Below are 19,885 nucleotides of genomic sequence, written 5' to 3' on the forward strand. Positions count from 1 at the left end.
TAAATGTAGATTGTGCAATAGGTTATGCATTTTGTAGAATCTTGAATTAGTTAATGTTGGAGCGTAAAACTCAAGGTAAAGTCAAAGAGCTATTCTCACTCTTGCTATCTCTTGAGCTCACTGCCTACTATGCATTTGTTTATTATTCACTCTCTGAATTTGAGCAAGGTAGTCACTTATTGTTCCTAGTTTTTTTTTCTGGTGGTGAGCAGTCGTCTTGAGCAATAGTTCAGACTCAGCCATGCTAAATTCTCCCTCAGTGTTACCCAAATAGGCATTGGGGTGTGGTGACTAGGGGATTTTCACAGTAACTTCTTGTAAGCCCACTTGTGACACGAATAAAGTATGTTTGGTTAAGCTGCTGTATTCTACAACTAAGGGAACATGCAATGCAAAGTTAAGAGGTTCATTTGATTCAATCAGTATATATCTTCATAAGATAAAATGAACTTGCTGTGCTTCCTATAGTAATGAGCCATTTTCCTTCAGTTAATAAAATAATATTGCTGCTCTACTGCATTCTCCTAAATCCGGTGAAAGATTGCCATTCAACTTTCTTCCTGAGGCTTAATTGAGTTCTTACTCCCTATACTCATTCTGGAAAGAATGATCTATGCTTAACAATCTATGCCATACCTCTGGGATTAGGGATCTTCCCACACAACTGGCATTAAATATTTGTTTTAATTTATAATGTTGAAAGAATATCAAAGGTTAGTCTAGTAGAATTTTAATAACTTTTTGTGTCTTTTTTCTTAATTTTGTGAACCCTGTGCGGAGTTGGTCAAAAAGCTCTGAAACATCACCATCACCAGAACATGGAACATTCTCAGACTTAAGTGCTACAATCTAATGACTGCTGAGAGAGAAACAAAGATAGTTATTGGGAAGGAAAGGAGAGAAAGTGTTCAGTTGGGAGCTGAGACTGATGTCAAATTAAAGGGGTGGTGTTTGCAGAACATTTAAATACCCCATTGGGCACATGAGTCTTTCTTCCAGTACTGCTACATGGTAGTAGATATTTCGAATCATAGAATCTCTATAGTGCAGAAGGAGGCCATTTGGCCCATCGAGCCTGCACTGACAAAATTCCAACCCAGACCTTATGCCCGCAGCCCCACGCATTTACCCTGCTAATCCCCTGACACTAAGGAGCAATTTACCATGCTCAATCCACCAGCCCACACGTTTTTGGACAGTGGGAGGAAACCAGAGTACCCAGAGGAAACGCACACAGACACGGGGAGAATATGCAAGCCCCACGCGCAATTGCCCGAGGCCAGAATTGAACCTGGGTCCCTGGCGCTGTGAGGCAGCAGTGCTAACCAGTGCACGAACGAGCTGCCCAGTGAAGCATAATAGATTCACGCTATGAAGTATTGCTACCTGTAATTTTCACAAAGGAAAGAATTGTAACGGTCACAAATCCTAAGGGAATCATGTTAATGGCTGTTTTGGCAATTTAATGAGAGTTTTTCCTCCGGATTATGGCAGGAAATTGCAAATGACCACGGTACATTTTGATAGGAATGAATAAGGAGGCTACATACTCCCTGGAAAATAAGTTTCCAAATAGAATAGAGGGTTATAGCAATCTGAGGATACAAATGCCTATATTACAATTGTAAGAAGTCTCACAATACCAGGTTAATGTCCAACAGTTTATTTGGTATTACGAGTTTTCGGAGTGCTGCTCCTTCATCAGGTGAGTCCTATTACTATTCTAACACCAGTTAACAAAGCCTTGAAAAATTTATAGAGTGATAGAATTGAAGAGAATTGTTAAACTTGTAGAGAACATTGACTAGCCCACTTTTGGATTACCGTCACTGGAAAAGGTGCAAAAAAGGGATTTACTAGAACGATACTAGCATTGAGAACTTGCATGAGGAAAGTATGAAGAAACTTATATGACGGTACTGTGCCTTTAAGAAATGTATTTTAATCACGTTCCTCTGTAGGATTTTGGTCAGCACCATGTTGTTTGTGACTGGTGTCTTTTGTTGCTGCTGAAGTAATATAATTGATATCATGCTGATTTTAATTTGGATTAATGGAGTGTTCTGGGTTTTATGATCCTTTGGGGATTGCTGAGTGGAGCTTGATTTGGGGATGATTCACAGACCAGGTGATACGCCTAGGGACAAAAAAGTCTAGTTTTAGTTTTGTTTCCGTTGCTGCCAGAAGTTGGTGCAAGAAGGCAGTGCCTCTGTCTCTCTTTCCAGGCTTTTTGGAATGTTCCAGAACTGGGAAGCCTTTCAGATTTAATCCAATGTGCAAAGGACCAATTGATAGCAGGTGTTAAAAAGCTGAAGATCCAGCATGATGTGAGCATACTTTTGTTTTGACGCAAAGAATGAAGAGAGATGTACGTCTGTGAGATAGTGTTTAACTTGGAAGCAACAGAGATAGCTGGCTGTTTGGAGTATACCGTGTTATGTTTAAATTTTATAACTGGTAAAAAGTGATGCTAATTTCTTTTTGTTATGTTTTAACTTAAACTTTGATAAAAGCTTCCTAATGGGTCACTCGAATCATACCTGGAGTGAAACATCTTACGCTCACCCGTGCCAAATTCAAATGTAAAAACTTAAGGTCTAAGCTAACTTCATAAAACACTTTGGAGTTTCTGGCTCAGGTCGTAATAAAATATTGAACTGGCTGGGATTGAGGGTAACTTGGAAGTATTTAATATTACAAAAGATCATGATAATTTAGATGCAGAGAAGTGTCACGAAGGTGCATTACAGCCCCAAATTACTTATGGGCATACTGAACTTTTTTTAAGGGAGGCATCTTTTTTTTTTAGAAAAAACGAGCAAAGACACTGAGTAAAAGATGGCTGAAAATGTAAAGTGACCACCATTTACAAAATTCTTGTGTGTTTTATACTTGACTGACTAGTCTTGAAAGAACATGGCATGTCACACCTGACAGGTGTCAGGGACTTCTTCAAACAGGGAGTTGAAATGGAGATGGGAAAAATGTAAAAGATTGAACTTTAATCTTCTGTGGTTGTGGAGACAATGGAGACTTACTGTCACACCCTAGACATCCAAAACCCATCTCCTGTTGAGTTATATCTCAAATTGTGGAAATGGTCTTAATTTAAAAAAAAAACTGACTCTGAGTGAAAGATATGTTTGTCTGTTCCCTTCCTGAATATACAGAGAAATGGGTTAAAAATTAGCTGCAGACTTGATCTAGGTTTACTGGTGCACTGGAGTATCCAGTGTGTGTGAGACGCAGAAACAAGAAGAGACAGCAGCTAGTCACCCCTGCAAAGAAAAGCAGAGAAAGGACCTCCCTCTTGATCTCTCGCTCGCTCTCTATTGCTGGAGGCAAGACTTAACAGGAGGCACCATCAAATGGAAATGGGACAGTAGTTAGCTACCCTGCAGAATCCAGTCTCTAAACCAACTGCTAAAGTCAGCTCTACTCGAATCACCCAACTTAATGGCTGCAACGCACCACCATCCAAGCTTCGTAGGCAAGTCAAGGACTTCTTTTACTTTTATCTGGACTTTTCGTTTCTCTGTATGTGTGTTGCATTTTTATTATTTTCTTGGGTTTTTAGTAACTAATAAACTTACTCTTTCTTTGACTTGAGAAAGCCTCATTAAATTGGTGTCTTCTCAAAAATAAATACATTTGAATTTGGAGAAAGTATCCACAGTGGAAAGGATCCCTTTTAAATTAACCTTGTTGTGACTGACTTAGAGGGGGTTGACTAAAGAAGGGAAGCCAGCTAATTCCTCTTCACCAAGGAGCACAACAAAATTAGGGACCCATTCGAAAAGTAAAGATATTAGGGGATCTCAGCTGGGGACCGGTTATAACAAGAAGATATTTCCACTTGCAGAAAAACTAGAATTAGCGGCCTTAAGGATAAAATAAGCACTGATAAACCCAATACCAATTCAAGAGAAACTTATTTCCCAGAAAGTGATGAGAATGTGAAACTCATTATCACTGGAAGTACTTGAGACAACGTAGATGGAAAGGAAACATAGATGGGGTTAGATTAAAAAAGAATGAGAGAAGGATCATATGAAACATAAACTCTGGCATAGACCTGTTAGGTCAAATGGTCTATTTCTGTGCTGTAATTACTTGGTAAATTCTGCCCCTACATCTTCTGACTTAGCATAAACAATGACATTGGAGATCTTCTGGATTTATTAAATAAGAATTGAATTTAAAGTGAAAATCATGGTCAAAAAAAATCCTGAACATGTAAAGCATAAAGTGTCAGTGGTTCTTTGACATTTGTGTTCTCATTTTGATATTCTATACCCATTTACTTAGACAACTTCACATTAAGTCAGACCACCAGCAACAGTGAAGTTTTTCCTAATCAACTTCCCTCAGTTTAGTAAGTCCTAATGTGATTTTTTTATTCCTTCGTGGGACATGGGCATTGCTGTCTGGCCAGCATTTATTGCCAACCCCTAGTTGCCCAAGGGCTGTTGAGAGTCAACCACGTTGCTGTGGCTCTGGAATCATATGTAGGCCAGACCAGGTAAGGACAGCAGATTTCCTTCCCTAAAGGACATTAGTGAACCAGATGGGTTTTTCTGACATGGTCATCAGTAAATTCTTAATTCCAGTATTTTTTTTTCATTGAATTCAAATTCCACCATCTGCCGTGACGGGATTTGAACCTGGATCCCCAGAATGTTAGCCTAGTTTCTGGATTAATAGTCCAGCGATAATACCAATAGGTCATCGCCTCCCCCATGTATTCAGTCTTAGGCAAGCGCATAGTGAGAATACCATATATTTGACTTGCCATGAGCAATATGATGGGAGAACCACTTTTGTTTACTGAACAGTGTTGACTTTAAAGCAAAACGCTTTGCAGAAAACCTTGAACAACATTAACAACATTGTAGACCACTTTAGATTATTTCAAAGAAAGACTTGAACTTATATAGGGCCTTTCATGTCCACAGAGCACACTTGTACTATTTACATAGAGATAAAGAACTCTTAACCTGTCTCCAATACTTTTCCCAAGTATCTTTCTCATGGTCACAATTAAACGGCAGTATCAATAAGCAGGGAGAGTCTATTGCAAACCAAAAACTGGCCGTACTCTCATGAAGTGGTGTAACCCAGGCCTAACAAAACCCTGAACTCTGACAAATTGCTTCCTGAAGGTTATTCGGGATACACGCCACATTCTCTTATGATTACATGATGCAGAAGATACAAATTGATAGATCACGATGTACCAGCTATACTAATGTACAGATTTATTTAGATGAAATGAGATAGAAAAAAGAAAGATCAGTAAGATATTATTCAGTTCAATGATTAAAGATAAGCAAACAAAATGCACCTTGCTAAACAAGCGATAGTGATGTAAACTGCTAGTGGTATAACGCTCCACTCATTTTGACACAAGCAATTACATTGTGATCTCTGTGCATTTGGTATCAAAATACCCAGTAACTCAATCATTTTTTTAACAACTGTTTGCTCCTTTCTGCAGTTAGAATTTCTCCTGTCTTTTTCCTGATCGGAGAGGTAGCACGGTGGCACAGTGGTTAGTACAGTTGCCTCACAGCACCGAGGTGTGGGTTCGATTGGGTCACTGTGTGGAGTCTGCACGTTCTCCCCGTGTCTGTGTGGGTTTCCTCCGAGTGCTCTGTTTTCCTCCCACAGTCCAAAAGACGTGCTGTTTAAGTGCATTGAACATACTAAAATCTCCTTCGGTGTATCCGAACAGGCACTGGAATGTGGAATTTCTCAGTAATTTAATTGCAGTGTTAACGTAAGCCCACTTGTGACACCAATAAATAAATTTCAAACTGCCCGGGGTGCAGCCACAATGGGCCAAATGACCTTCTGTGCTGTAACAATTCTGTGATTCTATGATTCTTGCAGCAGCCTTCCGTATTACTTGGAGATTCAGAAAACAAAACATAAAGATAATAGCCTACCTGTCACAAAAGCATTGTTACTTCCATTGCATTGTTATTTACTCTGCTGAACAGTTCTTATGATACTGATAATTCTGGTTTATCTTGTCTGGATCTTGCTTTGCTGCCTTCGAAATTGCACATCTGGCAATTTAGAGCATGTTTGATTCCTAATTAAAAGCAATTTCCACAGTAAATAATCTTCTTGATTTTTTTTTCCCAATTGTTTATGAAGTGATGCATCAAATTTTAAACTGAATTTACAAATCTGACATCTTCATTTGAGGTTAGAGATGACTCACACTTACCTATGAGTCAGTAGGCTGTAGGTTCACATCCCACTCAAGAGACATGAGCACACAATCCAAGCTGGCACTTCAGTGGAGGACTGAGGGGGTACTGCACTGTTGGAGCTGTTGTTTCTTTGCTGAAATGTTAACTAAGACCCCATTTCTTTTCTCTCCGGTGGATGTGAAAGATCCCACAACATACTTTGAAAGAGTGTAGGGAACATCCCTGATGTTCTGGTCAACATTTAATCCTCAACCAACGTCTAAGAATTGGTGATCTGCTGATCTTCACATTGCTGTTTTGGAACCTTGCTGTATGCCAGGTGACTGCTGTGTACCCAGTAGCTGCACTCTGCAAAGTACTTTGAGATACAATACAACACAAGAAATAGAAGCAGGATTAGGCCACCAGGCCCTTCAAGCCATTCAATACAATCATGGTTGATCTATTTTGGCCTCAGCAAATTTTCTGTGTTATTTCCCCATAATCCTCTATCCCTTGATCTATCAAATAAGTAGCCATCTCCACTTTAAATACTTCTAATGATCCAGCCCCCACTACTTTTGGGGCAGAGGATTCCAGAGATTCACCACTCTCTGAGAGAAGAAATTTCTATGCACCTCAGTTTTAAATAACTAGCCTTTTATCTTGTAGCTATGTCCCTTTATTCTCGACTCTCCCACTAGTAAACACATCTCACCATCTACCTTGTCAAGCCCCCTTAGGAGCTTACACATTTAAATAAGGTTACTTCTCTCTTCTAAGTGCTAAGGAATACAGACCTCGGCTACTCAGTGTCTCTTGGTAGGATTCCAATTTCACCCTTGGAATTAGCCTGATAATCTCCTTTGGATTGCCTCCAATGTTACAATATCCTTTTTCAGGTCAGGGGACCAAAACTGTACACAGTATTCCAGGTGAGGCCTCACCAACACCCTGTACAATTGCAACAAAACCTCCCTATTTTTAAATTCCAACCCCTTTGCAATAGAGACTTAAATACCTTCTCGACAACCTGAGATACAAATACACTCTGCAAAGTATAGATGCAATTTCCTTTTTGCCTTGTATTCATCAACTGTGATGGCTCATCTTCATTTTCCCACATTAGGTGGGCACAAAAGGTCCCTGACATTAATGTGAAGAAGAGCCAGGAAGTTATCCCTGGTATTCTGGCCAATGTTAACCTTCCATCAACATTACACACATTATCTGGTCACATTGCTCTTTCAAGGAACTTACTGTACACAAAGAGGGAATGGTACCAGATGAATTACTCATTCTGAGAGCTGGTGTAGACACAATGGCCAGAACGAACCCTCTCCAGTGTTGTAACCATTCGGTGACACTGCATTCATTAGCTGTAAAGCGCTTTGGGATGAATGACAGATATGAAAGGCCCTATATAAATGCAAGTCTTTCTTTAACTTTCCCTGCATTTCCATGGTCCGATCTCCAATATCTTTTCTTGTCTATGGTAGTATCAATGCACTTGAGAGGACACAAATGCATTCTGATTGGATCAAGAAAGTAGCATTCCCTCTCCAATTCAGGCTGGTTTGTTCCAAAGAGAAACCCACACAAACCCTGTGCATTATTTTGATTAAGGCAAAATACTGCGCGTGCTGGAATCTGAACCTAAACCAGAAAATGCTGGAAAATTTCATCAGGTCTGACAGTACCTGTGGAGAGAGAATAGAGCCAACATTTTGAGGTTGGAGGGCCCTTTGACGAAGGATCATCCAGACTGGAAACGTTGGCTCTATTCTTTGTCAGACTGACAGACTCAAAATATTACATAGAAACTAGAAGTAGGAGTAGGCATTTCGGCCCAGCGAGCCTGCTCTGCCATTCATTTTGATCATGGTTGATCATCAGATCCAATATCCTGATTCCCTCCCTTTCCCCCCATGTCCCTTGATCCCTTTAGCCTTAAGAGTTATACCTAATTTCTTCTCAAATCAGGCAATGTTTTGGCCTCAACCACTTTCTGTAGCAGTGCATTCCACAGTATCACCACCCTCTGGGTGAAGAAATTTCTCCTTACCTCAGCCCTAAAAGGTTTACCCTTTATCCTCAAACTATGACGTCTAGTTCTGGACTTCCCCGCTATTGGGAACACTCTTTCTGAATCTACCCTGTCCAATCCTGTTAGAATTTTATAAGTTTCTGTGAGATCCCCTCTCACTTTTCTAAACTGCAGTGAATATAATCTTCACCAACTTTAGCGTCTCCTCATATGCCATCCCAGGAATCAGCTTGGTAAACCTTCGCTGCACTTCCTCAGATAAGGACATATTATTCAGTGTCAGATTGATGTAGGATCATCCAGACTCAAAACGTTGGCTCTATTCTCTCTCGATGTGGAGATGCCAGCGTTGGACTGGGGTAAACACAGTTAGAAGTCTCACAACACCAGGTTAAAGTCCAACAGGTTTATTTGGTAGCAAACTGGCCATTAGCTTTTGGGGCTCTGTCCCTTCGTTAGGTGAGTGGGGAGTTCTGATCACAAACAGGGCATAGAAACACACACACTCAGTTTAGAGAATACTGATTAGAATCTATTTCCACTCACATTGTCCACTTAGCTATCTCCACTCACATTGTCTGCACCTTGATTAACTGTAAAGACTCGCATTCGAATCAGTATTCTGTAAACTGAGTGCGTAACTTTATGTGCCCTGTTTGTGATCAGAACTCCCCACTCACCTGACGAAGGGGCAGAGCCCTGAAAGCTAGTGGCTGATACCGGAGATGAGGGGGTTGATCTATGAAGAGAGACTGAATAGACTGGGTCTGTAGTTGTTGGAGTTTAGAAGGACGAGGGGATATCTTATAAAGACGCATAAGATAATAAAGGGGATGGATAGGGTAGAGGTAAAGAGATTCTTTCCACTTAGAAAGGATAGCAGGACTAGAGGACACAGCCTCAAGATAAGTGGGGGGGGCAGTTTAGATCGGAGTTGAGGAGGAACTTCTTCACTCAAAGGGTGGTGAATCTCTGGAATTCTCTGCCCGTTGAAGTGGTGGAGGCTACCTCGCTGAATATATTTAAGTCACGGGTAGATAGGTTTCTGATAGACAGGGGAATTAAGGGTTATGGGGAGAAAGCGGGAAAATGGAACTGATCCACTTCAGATCAGCCATGATCTTATTGAATGGCGGGGCAGGCTCGAAGGGCTAGATGGCCTACTCCTGCTCCTATTTCTTATGTTCTTATGTGTTTGCTACCAAATAAAGCTATTGGACTTCAACCTGGTGTTGCGAGGCTTTTTACACTATTCTCTCTCCGCAGACGCGGTCGAACCTGCAGAGATTTTCCAGCATTTTTATTTCATAATTCAGGTGAGACTGAATGGAAAAGATGTGGGGCAGAATGATGGAAAGGGGAAACAGAGGAACATTTAGGCTGCAGCAAATCCTCCATTCCACCCCCCTCCCAAAAAACATAAACAAAATGGAAAAAACTCAATGGGGACACTTAGCAAAGTGCTTGGGGCATGTTAGAATGAGGCTGACTCAGTGACATTGATACAGCTTCTGTCAGGTGACTGACTGGGCGGTGACCTCCGGGGGGGAGGGGGGAGGAGACCCGGAAGTAGTTGCCGGTTGACAAGGAGCCGAATCAAGATGGCGCTGCGACCAGGCTCAGGCGGCGGCGGTGGCAATAGCAGCAGCAACAGCGGTGGTAACGGCAGGTAAGCCGGACAGTCAAGCGCTCTCTGTGTGTTTTTATTAATAATAATAAATCATATCCGGTCATGGATTATAATCGTGTCGGCGGGCGATTCAGCTTCAATCACCGAGCCGGTGGCCGCCTGTACGATGCTGGTGATGGGGGAAATGGGGGTCAGTGACCAGGACACACACTCACACACATATCGATAAATATTTATCCCCTCTCACCTCAGGATACACTCCATTACAACCCGAAATCTCTGATTTCTATCCATCTGGTCTTTGAATTGACCTTAATTTAGATTCAGTTGCTTTTTAAAAAATAAATAATTCTCCCCAAATAATTTTGTATTAAACTCCATTCTGTCCCCTCCCTCAGAATGCAGTCTATACAACCAGAAAACTTCTTTTTCTATCCATCTGGTCTTTTAATTTATCTTAATTTTGATTCAGCAGCTTTCTTAAAAATAAACAATTCCCTCAAAACAATTTTACGTTAAAGTTTACATTTCATTATTTCTTCTTCCTTAGAATGTGTCCTATATGACCAGAAAACTCTTATTCTTATCCATCTGGTCTTCTAATTTACCTTGATTTTGATTCAGCTGCTTTCTTAAAAATAAATAATCTCCCCCAAACAATTTAAAATTAAACTACATGTTTCATTCTTTCCCCTCTCTCAGTTTGCACTCTATATAACTGGAAAGCTCTTATTTCTATCCATCTGGTCTTTCAATTTACCTTGATTTTGAATCAACTCTTTTTTAAAATATGTATTCTTCCTCCCCCCACCCTCTGCTAATTTTACATTAAACTTCATGTTTCATTCTTTCCCCTCCCACTTTAATGTTGTGTCTATAACCCTACATCTCACTCACACACACACAAAATAAATATTTACCCCCTCTGTTAAAATGTATTCCCAACAACCAGATTGCTCTCATTTCTATCCATCTGGTCTTCTAACTTACCTTGATTTTTTTTTGATTCAGCCTTTTTTGCCTTTAAATAAATAATCATGCCCACCCCCATAAACAATTTAACAGAAAACTTTGTTTCATTCCTTCCCCTCCCACTTTAATGTGTGTTTATAACCAGACGCATGCAAAAGAGGCTGAATAAAAGGACATGCAGAATCCCTTCTTTTCAAGCTGCCTGTCATTCTTCTGCTCCCTGAACTAAACGGGAAGCTGATTCGCCGAACACTAAATAATTGATGTGCCAGAAGCAGCTTGTCCTTCATGTATCTTTCATCCCACCCTATCTCTTTTCATCTGGCATTACTAATTTAGGTGGAAGTTGCTTGCATGAGCGTGATCTAACAAAATTTGAGTTGTCCAACCCAGTTTATTTAAACAATTGCCAGCTATGTGTAGTCTGGCAGTAAAAGTATTCATTCGTTCACTTAATGTAACTCCAGTGATCTTGGCAATTTGTGGAGTTTTCCAAGGAGAGGGTGAGGGGGATAAACTGGCTTTGAAATTGCTTGATTCACTCCCTGGTGAGTGAATGAGTGTGCGTGTGGATATGATCTATATTTTTAATGTTCAGCAGGTTTGGCACCATCTACTTTTTAATTTTGTGCATTCCTGGGATGAAAAGAGAGTTTGATTTTGGTGCTGGCTTAATGATTTCTGCCATGTGTTCTCTGTTGTATTTCATTGCACGAGTGGATGCATAAAGAAAGTAACAAAAAATTCAAGAATTTGTAAGCTGAGATACTTTGGCCATTTTGAGCAGCCAACCATTTTGGGTTGATGCAGTAGTGTCAAGGTGTTTGGGGCTGTGATCATACATTTTAGGAATGCCTATCTCTTTCCAGCAAATGGGAATGCTGAGCTGATAAAGTAGATGTAAAGATGGAAGATTGTCATGGTGGAAGACTTCATTTCTCCTCCTCTTCCCCGTTTCTCATTGTCAATATGTTTCCTTGTGTAATTGGCTAGACTTTTGATTCAGGTGAATGAATCGTACTAATTTAATTTTAGAAAAGCTTTTGACTCCAAAATTACCGGATTAAAGAAGTTGTTGAACATTTTCTTCATTTCCTTATTGTATTTAACATCCCAGGCATTCCTGTTAAATGTGGCTATTTTCCATCGAATCCTGACACTGCTGAAGGAGACCATTCAGCCCATTGAGTGTGCACAGACTCTGTCTAAAAGAGCATCTCACTCAGGTCCACCCCATCTGCTCTATTCCTATCACCCCACGCATTTACCATAGTTAATCCACCTGACCCACATATCTTTAGATTGTGAGGGGAAACTGGAGCACCTGGAAGAAGCCCGTGTAGACATGGGAAGAACGTGCAAACTGCACACAGTTACCCAAGGCTGGATTTGAACCCAGGTCCCTGGTGCTGAGGCAGCAGTGCTAACCACTGTTGTCACCCTATGTTTAAGTACATCCACCAAAGCATCTCTAATTTATTATTGACTGTAATGTGAAACTATATGAATCAAAGCTGTCAGTTTTTATTTGGTTCCCAAAACCAATTATATTGAGCACTGTGGCATATTAAATAAAGTAAGGATTATATGGCATTTTGTGTTAAGTTTGTCACGTTTAGACTTTAGTTGCTCTACTTAGTTTGCGAGAAAACATGAGAGCTGTATTGGGTTATTGGAATTTGAGTATTGAAAAATTAGGCTTTCCTAGATTGAAGTGCTGGGATTATTAACGTGCTAATGAAGAATTGTGGGGAGAACATCCCTCCCACTTATTTACACTGATCCCCCCCAGGCTACACAGTGAGAACTGTACTGGGAGCTTTCTTTTTGGTTTCGACCTTTTCAGAGAATGAACAACTAAGCATGGATCTAATTCAGAACTGACAGTTCTGTGATATTGCTTTGAGCCATGTAAGTAGCATCTCCAATAGACCTTAATTTAAAATTGAGGCTGAACAAATAAAAATGCAGAGATCTTCAGAGCAGCCAGAGTTCACTACTGTTGACTTTTAACCCTTTTAAAAAAAAAATGGAGGGCTAAAAATAATTATTGCATTACGAGATAGCTGCATTACAATTTGAAGATGTGTGTGGATGACTTGATCTGTGGAGGAAAGTGAATTGTTTGAGAGTAAGGTCTGCTCATTGATCTTAAGTGTTATTTAAGAACCTGCAGAAACCCACAAAATATGTACAATGAAATTAATCCCTATTACAGTAGAACTTTTGTTAAATCCCACTCCATGGCATTCAATTCTTCCCCATGCAATCTTTCTCATGTTATATCCAGTCCCATCCGTATCATCAGCTAAACCAACGACAGAAATAATTTTTAATCTCTGCTTGAGTTTAATGCTGATTAATGTCCCTGTGATTACCAAAAAATAACTAAAACAATTGCTTCAGGCTTATTTTGTACATACAATCTTAAATTCTGATTTATGCACTACAGTTTGAATGTTCTTTATCTGAAACCCTTGGAACTGGTTGCGTTCCAGATTTAAAGTAATTGCGGTTTTCAGAAACTGCATCTAGGCCTGGGCTACTTACATTACAATGGCTGAAGAATAGGCTCACAATGGTCTAAGGTAAATAAAATGGCTAGAAGAGTAAGATGAATCACTGAATTTTAAATATGGGGTACCTGGAAAAAGTTTCCACTCGTGACACCATCATTCTGCCGGTAGGAGTGGGTTCACAGGTGCAGACAAACTAGACTTTCTGCTAAAGGTGGGCTGTGACCAGTGAGGATCATCGGTTTGATCGTATTGGCTCAAGTCAGTGACTTCCCATGTCTAAAGGTCGGGTACTGTTGACATGGTCTGTCACAGATCAGAAACTTCCTGCACTGAAATTCAATGAGATTTAAAAAAGCGTGGTTTTGGATTTATGTACAAAGGATACTCGACCATTTTTGATCTGTTGTTGTGAGCTCATTTTACAGTTGTTGAGAGTTGGGGCTGTGTATATTACTATCGTGTATATTGACCTAATTTGTGCAAGATTTTTTGACCTTCATCTCTTGGATAAAAAAGGCAGGAAAATAAACTGGGTGCCTTAGTTTGGTCTCATGGTACCGGTCTAGCAATCTCAAGATCGAGTTTAAATCCCACCATAGCAAATTAGTGCCTTTCCAATGTTGTCCACATCCCCAACGAAATTATGAAAAAATACTGCAGGATGAAAATAACAGTAAGACTTACTAGTATAGAAATCTACAATTAATTAATGGGGCAACTATTGGAAATACTTAATAAAACTGCTCAGTAGAATATCCCTTGGTATGAAAAGTATATTCAGGCAGCTATTTCATGGCTATTGGCACAAGCTAAAGCTTTACTATGCTAAGCAGATCTCTGATACCTTTGTCATCTACATCTTTTGAATACATTGCAACCTTGAGATTCACGTATTAAGCTCAGTGTTTGTCTAGAGTTGTAATACCTTTCCATAAGACTTGTCAAAGTCAGATTTCATGGCTTTTTCTATGATGCTGGAATGATAGTTCAGTGATATTGTGACTTCCAAACTTTGCGGTTGATAAAATACCTGCTCTCCTGATCTTTTTCTGGTGAGCCACACAAAGGGACTGTCACTCTCAGCTTTTCTTTACAACTGTCTCATTAAGCTAATGGACACATGGTCTGTCTGTGTTATTGGTCTTGTCATTTTCCCCTCCAGCCCTTCAGTTGTTGGTCTTTTTCTTCCCTATGTAGTACTGTTTTATGCTTCATTGTTGGGTGTGGGAGTTCACTGTATTGTTTGGTGTGTGAGGGAATGGGATGGGTGCATGTATACGCCTGCTTTCTATCTTTTCATTAAGGTAAATTTTATAAATAGTACTGTGATTTGGACAAATTAATATGAGTTGTCTTGTCTGAAGAGTAGTATGACTACCCTTACAGAATTAGGCAATGTGATGGTGCATTTTATGAAAACAGTTATTGCTGTAAACTACAATAATGTTGGGGTGGTGATGGGTGGGGAGAAATGAGTAGCACAAATAAAATACTTCAAGCAGGAATTTGCAGCCAATTTGTTCACCATGTTGGCAGTGCACTAGAATTAGCACTTATTGCAAATATAGTACTTGGTGGGTTGAGGTGGGGTGAGTTGCGCACCTTCATTGAATCATAAAATCCCCACAGTGCAGAAGGAGGCCATTTGGCTCATCGAGCCTGCACTGGTGACTACCCCAGCCAGGCTCTATCCCAAAAAACCCATGTATTTATCCTGCCAATCCCCTGACGCTGTGGGGCAATTTACCATGGCCAATCAACCTAACCCACACATCTTTGAAGTGGCTTTCTACCTCTAATCCTGAAACAACTAGGCCATTTCTTAAAATATGCAGCCACCACAAGTCATAAAAGGCTGGTCTTCATTACCCATTCCTCGCTGTCCTGAAAAGGTGGTGCTGGGTTACTTTCTTACAACTCAGTGGCTCACTGAATTTTTAAAATATTAATTCATGGATCTTTGTGTATAACTTGAAATTATGCAATGGCACACTAACTTATTGTGGACTAACACAACCTCAGGAAAATTGTTCACTCTCAGCAGTTTGAAGAACCAGACCTGCTGACTGAGATCACTGATTCTAGGTGGAAAACAACAGTGGCAAAAACGTCTAATGTGATATTGCAATTAAGACTGCAGTGTAACACCATCATGACTTGGGACTTCTCAGTACAAAAGCATGTCCCAGAGATAGATGTTTATGAATAATCAACCATTAACTTCAGTACCGAAAGTCATATGCACACACAAAATTCCCAAAGTACATCAAAGCCAGTGAACTAATTTTGGAGTGTAAAATAGGGAAACACAGCAAGCAATGTGCACACACTAAGGTCTTGTTAACAGTAGTGAGATAAATTACCAAATAATCTGTTCGAATGAAGTTATTAGCCTGCGCTGTACTGTTCTGTGTTGGGTGGCACAGTGGTTAGCACTGCTGCCTCTTAAGTGCCAGGGACCCAGATTCAATTCCCAGCTTGGGTCACTGTCTGTATGGAGTTTGCACATTCTCCCTGCGTCTGCATGTGTTTCTTCCGGGTGCTCCAGTTTCCTCCCCACTCCAAAGATGTGCAGCTTAGGTTGATTGGCCATGCTAAATTGATCCTAGTTTTGGGTTGGGGGGGAATATGTGCGCTTACAGGGATAGGATGGGACTGTTGTTGGGTGCAGACTCAATGGGCCGAATGACCATCTCCTGTACTGTAGGGATCCTATGTTGAGGGATAATTGTGGACTTGGACATCGAGATACCTTCCATGTCTCCTGCAATAATTTTTTAATCTATCTAAGAGGATACGCTGAGCCATTGTTTTACATTTCATTTGAAAGATAACACCTCCAACAGTGCAGCATCTTGTCAGTACTGCGCTAAGGTGTAAACCGAAATGATGAGCTCAAATCTCTGGAGTAGGGTTTGAACCCAAAGCTTGTGACTTAGAGTTGAAAGTGTTTCCACTGAACCAGAGCTGACGCATTTACTCTGAAAGCTGCACTGAGTCATGTTACATGAGTAATTCTATTGATACTTTTTTGTTGCTTACATGTCACTTACGATACTAAATTCAATATCTGATTATCCTTAAAAATGTACCTCTCAGACTTCCTGTTGGATTGTCAAGTAATGAATCACAATGATATGCTGTAGAATAAGTTCCTGCCTTAAGTGGAAAAACCTGCTTCAACGTGTTTGCCATTATTATTTTATTTCCAGAGCTAGTGCTCTCACTCAGTAGGTCTGATTTTTTTTCAAACTGTTTAGTTAGTGCAAATGAGCATCTATTTTTCTTGTAAATCTGCTCACCTAATGTGCTTAAAACCTTATGTCAGAAACTTATATTTGGAGAGTGTAAAGTAATAAATGGGGCAGCACGATGGGGCCGTGGTTAGCATTGCTGCCCCATGATGCCAGGGAGTGGGTTTGATTCCAGCCTTGGGTGACTGTCTGTACGGAGTTTGCACATTCTCCCCATGTCTGAGTGGGTTTTCTCTGGATGTTCCAGTTTCCTCCCATAGTCCAAATATATGTAGGTTAGGTAGATTAGCCATGGTAAATGCGCGGGATTACGGGGATAGGGCAGAGAGGAGGGCTTGGGTGGAATGCTCTTTTAGAGAGTCAGTGCAGACACGATGGGCCAAATGACCTCTTTCTGTACCATAGGGGTCTATGGCTCTGTATTTGTTTATAAGATGGAAATATGCAATGCTAAAGCCCTGAATTAATTAATTAACCTTCTGAAGAATCATCAAACTTTTGGTTGCGGGAACATTTTGTTTTGTGCGTCGAGGCTTGGCTAACTTTCTTGCGGTCCCTTTCTCTTCTGTATGTCCACAAATAATCGGTTGCTGCACAGTGCCATGTTGAGCGAGAGGTGGGGCTGGCTCTCAGTTCCGTGACAGCATTGTACCACAGTTACTTGCTAGGCGATGCATTTAGTAGCCCAGGGAGGAGCCTTTGTCAAATGTTTAATAGGCAGATGGGCTTTCCTTGCCAACTCCTTTTTAACGGTCTGGAACTGATCAGGAACTCGCAACGTGATGATTTGGTAGAAAGTTTCCTTTGGTTAAACCAAAACTTCAGTGAATTCAAAACTTTGTTACTGACTGCAATACTGTACAGATGCTCAAGACATCTATACATCACTGCTGTTTTTAGGGATTGCCGCAGTGTTGCATTTTACGGTAGGCTATAATTCTTACTGCTATCTAATAAACTAAAAGATTGAGTTTTTTGTTGTTTCAAATACTTGTATCTGAAATCTCCGTATAATAACTAATCATCTTTAAAAAAAAAAGTTTCCAATTTTCCATTTTGTTGTTTGGAGTTGATTCATTATAATTAAGGAAATATTTGTTGGGGTAACATCAAGGAAATATTTTGGTGGGGGAGAATATCAAATTTCTACAAACACTGAAGGAAAAGTGGGCAAGATTACATGCTCCATTTTCAAAAGGAGAATATTGAATACCCTGCTCCAAAATGAGCAGCCTTCTCAGTGACTTTCCAGAATGATGATGATAACTTGGCATAGAATCATTGAACGTTGCACCCCATTCTGGCAGTCAAGCCTATTCTGCTGTTTTCTCCCATCTGTGAATGTAATTCCACCCTCCTACTACCTCTCCATATCCTTTAATATTCCTCTCTTTCAAACCTATCTCATTCCATTTTTAAAATATTCATGGATCTGTCACAAACAATTATTGAAATTATTGAATTTCAACCTTTTGTATAAAGATGTTGTTTTCCTCCAGTTGGAATATAGGTTTCAAGGACGTCAGTAGTTTAAACTCTCAGTAAAAACCTGTTTTGCTAATTTATTTTCTTTTACTTTGGTTGCAGCTTCATATTCCCAGTATCAGGGGGATTAGTTCCTCCCCAAGGTATGTATGGCACTACTGCAATTCTACCATGCATATCTTGATTATTTTTCTTTGTGTTTTTGCGCCATTTGTGATTTGTTACATCGATGTATTGACATTAATCTTTAAACACGCATTGTTGTGGCTTGGTTTTGCATGTGTTTCTTTTACTGAATTGTAGTAAGCAGCGAGTAAGTTCTTGAATTGTTAGATTTAGCATATAAAAGACATGAAATATTTTTAAAAAATGAAATGCATGTAAATGTTCTGAAGAGTACCCTCTGAGCATGCCAGATATCACTGATTTGCCATTTCTGTATTGTTATTTACCCAGCAGCTGAAGTAATCCAGTGCGTAGATGCTGTTAGGTGCTTTACTTAATGTATGGTTATCTTAATGAAGCAATCCTAATTCTTCCCCTCCCTACCCTAAAATGGGCTAAGCAGTCAGACTTTTTTCTTTCTTTCCTCATTTCCTACCATCCTGCCCACCCCATCAACTTTGCGAAAAATTCTGATTGATTCTCATTGCTCCTGGGTTGGCAGGTTAATATCTTGGCGATACCCCAGAAGATGCACTGGTGGACACTGTGGAAGCCCTATGCAAGGACTGCACAGTAGTTGCCCAGGAAATTTAAACCTTCAATGGGCAACTACCCAGCACTGGGAACCATCTGATACTAAGATTTAAATCAGAGACTTTGGATGGTGATGACTCAGCAGAATAGTTATTCAGGAAAAATTGGAAGAATTAAAACAACTTCTAATCCTCTCCACCCCCAACCCTACGTACCTCCACCAACTGATCATGCTACACCCCCACTGACATCTTCTACCACCCCTGACCTATCCTGCCCACTTACCTTACAAACTTATCTTCTCCCTGGCTTCTCAAAGTGGCTGGGACATTTAAGCTTACATGCTTACAAAAGCTGGTGCTGTAAAGAGGGGGCATGGCTTCACTTCCCCTGACACTGCTGGCCCACACTGAAGCCCTCGGAAAACTCCTGCACTGCACTATTCTGACAAGAGCCACGTCAGAAGATTGGGTGAAAAATGTAGCTTCCAACTAAGGTAAGTAAAAAGGCGCAGAGTGGAAATCTGGTTGCTCAGCGAATGTCCTGGCTCAAAGTTTTGTGTGGGCAGATCTAGTTGGTACACGTTTGAGCCTTTTCTCATGCTTACAGCTGGCCACACTTTCCATAGGTGGATTGAATTTCCTATGAACTGCAATCTAACATTTGTATTCAAAACTCTTCATAGGTTAACATAACCCAATCTGATAATTAACTCTGAATTTCAGTAAATTCTTTTCTGTTAAATACATGTTCATAAAATCCCTACAGTGCAGAAGGAGGCCATTTGGCCCATCTTCACTGACTGTTACCCAAGCATGTTAGTTGTGGAGGAGGGAATAACTAGGATACGATATAGCAGAATAGTTACCTCTGAACTTCATACCAACTGAGGTGGCTTTAACTCTTAACTTGGGTGGTTCTTTTAACTCTTCTCAACAAACTCCTAACATCACAATTACTTAAGCTTTGAATGTGTGGTTATTCACATAGAACCATAATGGGCTGAAGAAAGAAAAGCTCCCAAATTATACAGATTTGTTTTGATTTGATGTTGAAACTGTCTTTGTGAAGATGGTTTC

At 40.2% G+C, this 19,885-nt stretch overlaps 1 protein-coding gene across 6 annotated transcripts in view; it reads left to right on the forward strand.

Annotated features, from left to right (window-relative positions):
• The first annotated feature begins 9,815 nt into the window (after positions 1–9,815).
• The window catches only part of synrg (synergin, gamma), a 117,712-nt gene continuing 107,642 nt past the window's right edge, over positions 9,816–19,885 (forward strand). For 5 of the 6 annotated variants that reach the window (XM_080210936.1, XM_080210937.1, XM_080210940.1 and 2 more), the window contains exons 1-2: positions 9,816–9,916; positions 18,210–18,250. In XM_080210936.1, the coding sequence (XP_080067062.1) occupies positions 9,849–9,916; positions 18,210–18,250 (109 nt within the window). In that variant the 5' untranslated portion in view covers positions 9,816–9,848. The remainder of the gene's footprint in view (positions 9,917–18,209; positions 18,251–19,885) is intronic. The other variant, XM_080210939.1, reaches the window with a different exon arrangement.

Source organism: Carcharhinus amblyrhynchos, chromosome 23, assembly GCF_965287045.1.
Source record: "Carcharhinus amblyrhynchos chromosome 23, sCarAmb.v2.hapA, whole genome shotgun sequence".
NCBI classification, from domain to species: Eukaryota; Metazoa; Chordata; class Chondrichthyes; order Carcharhiniformes; family Carcharhinidae; genus Carcharhinus; species Carcharhinus amblyrhynchos.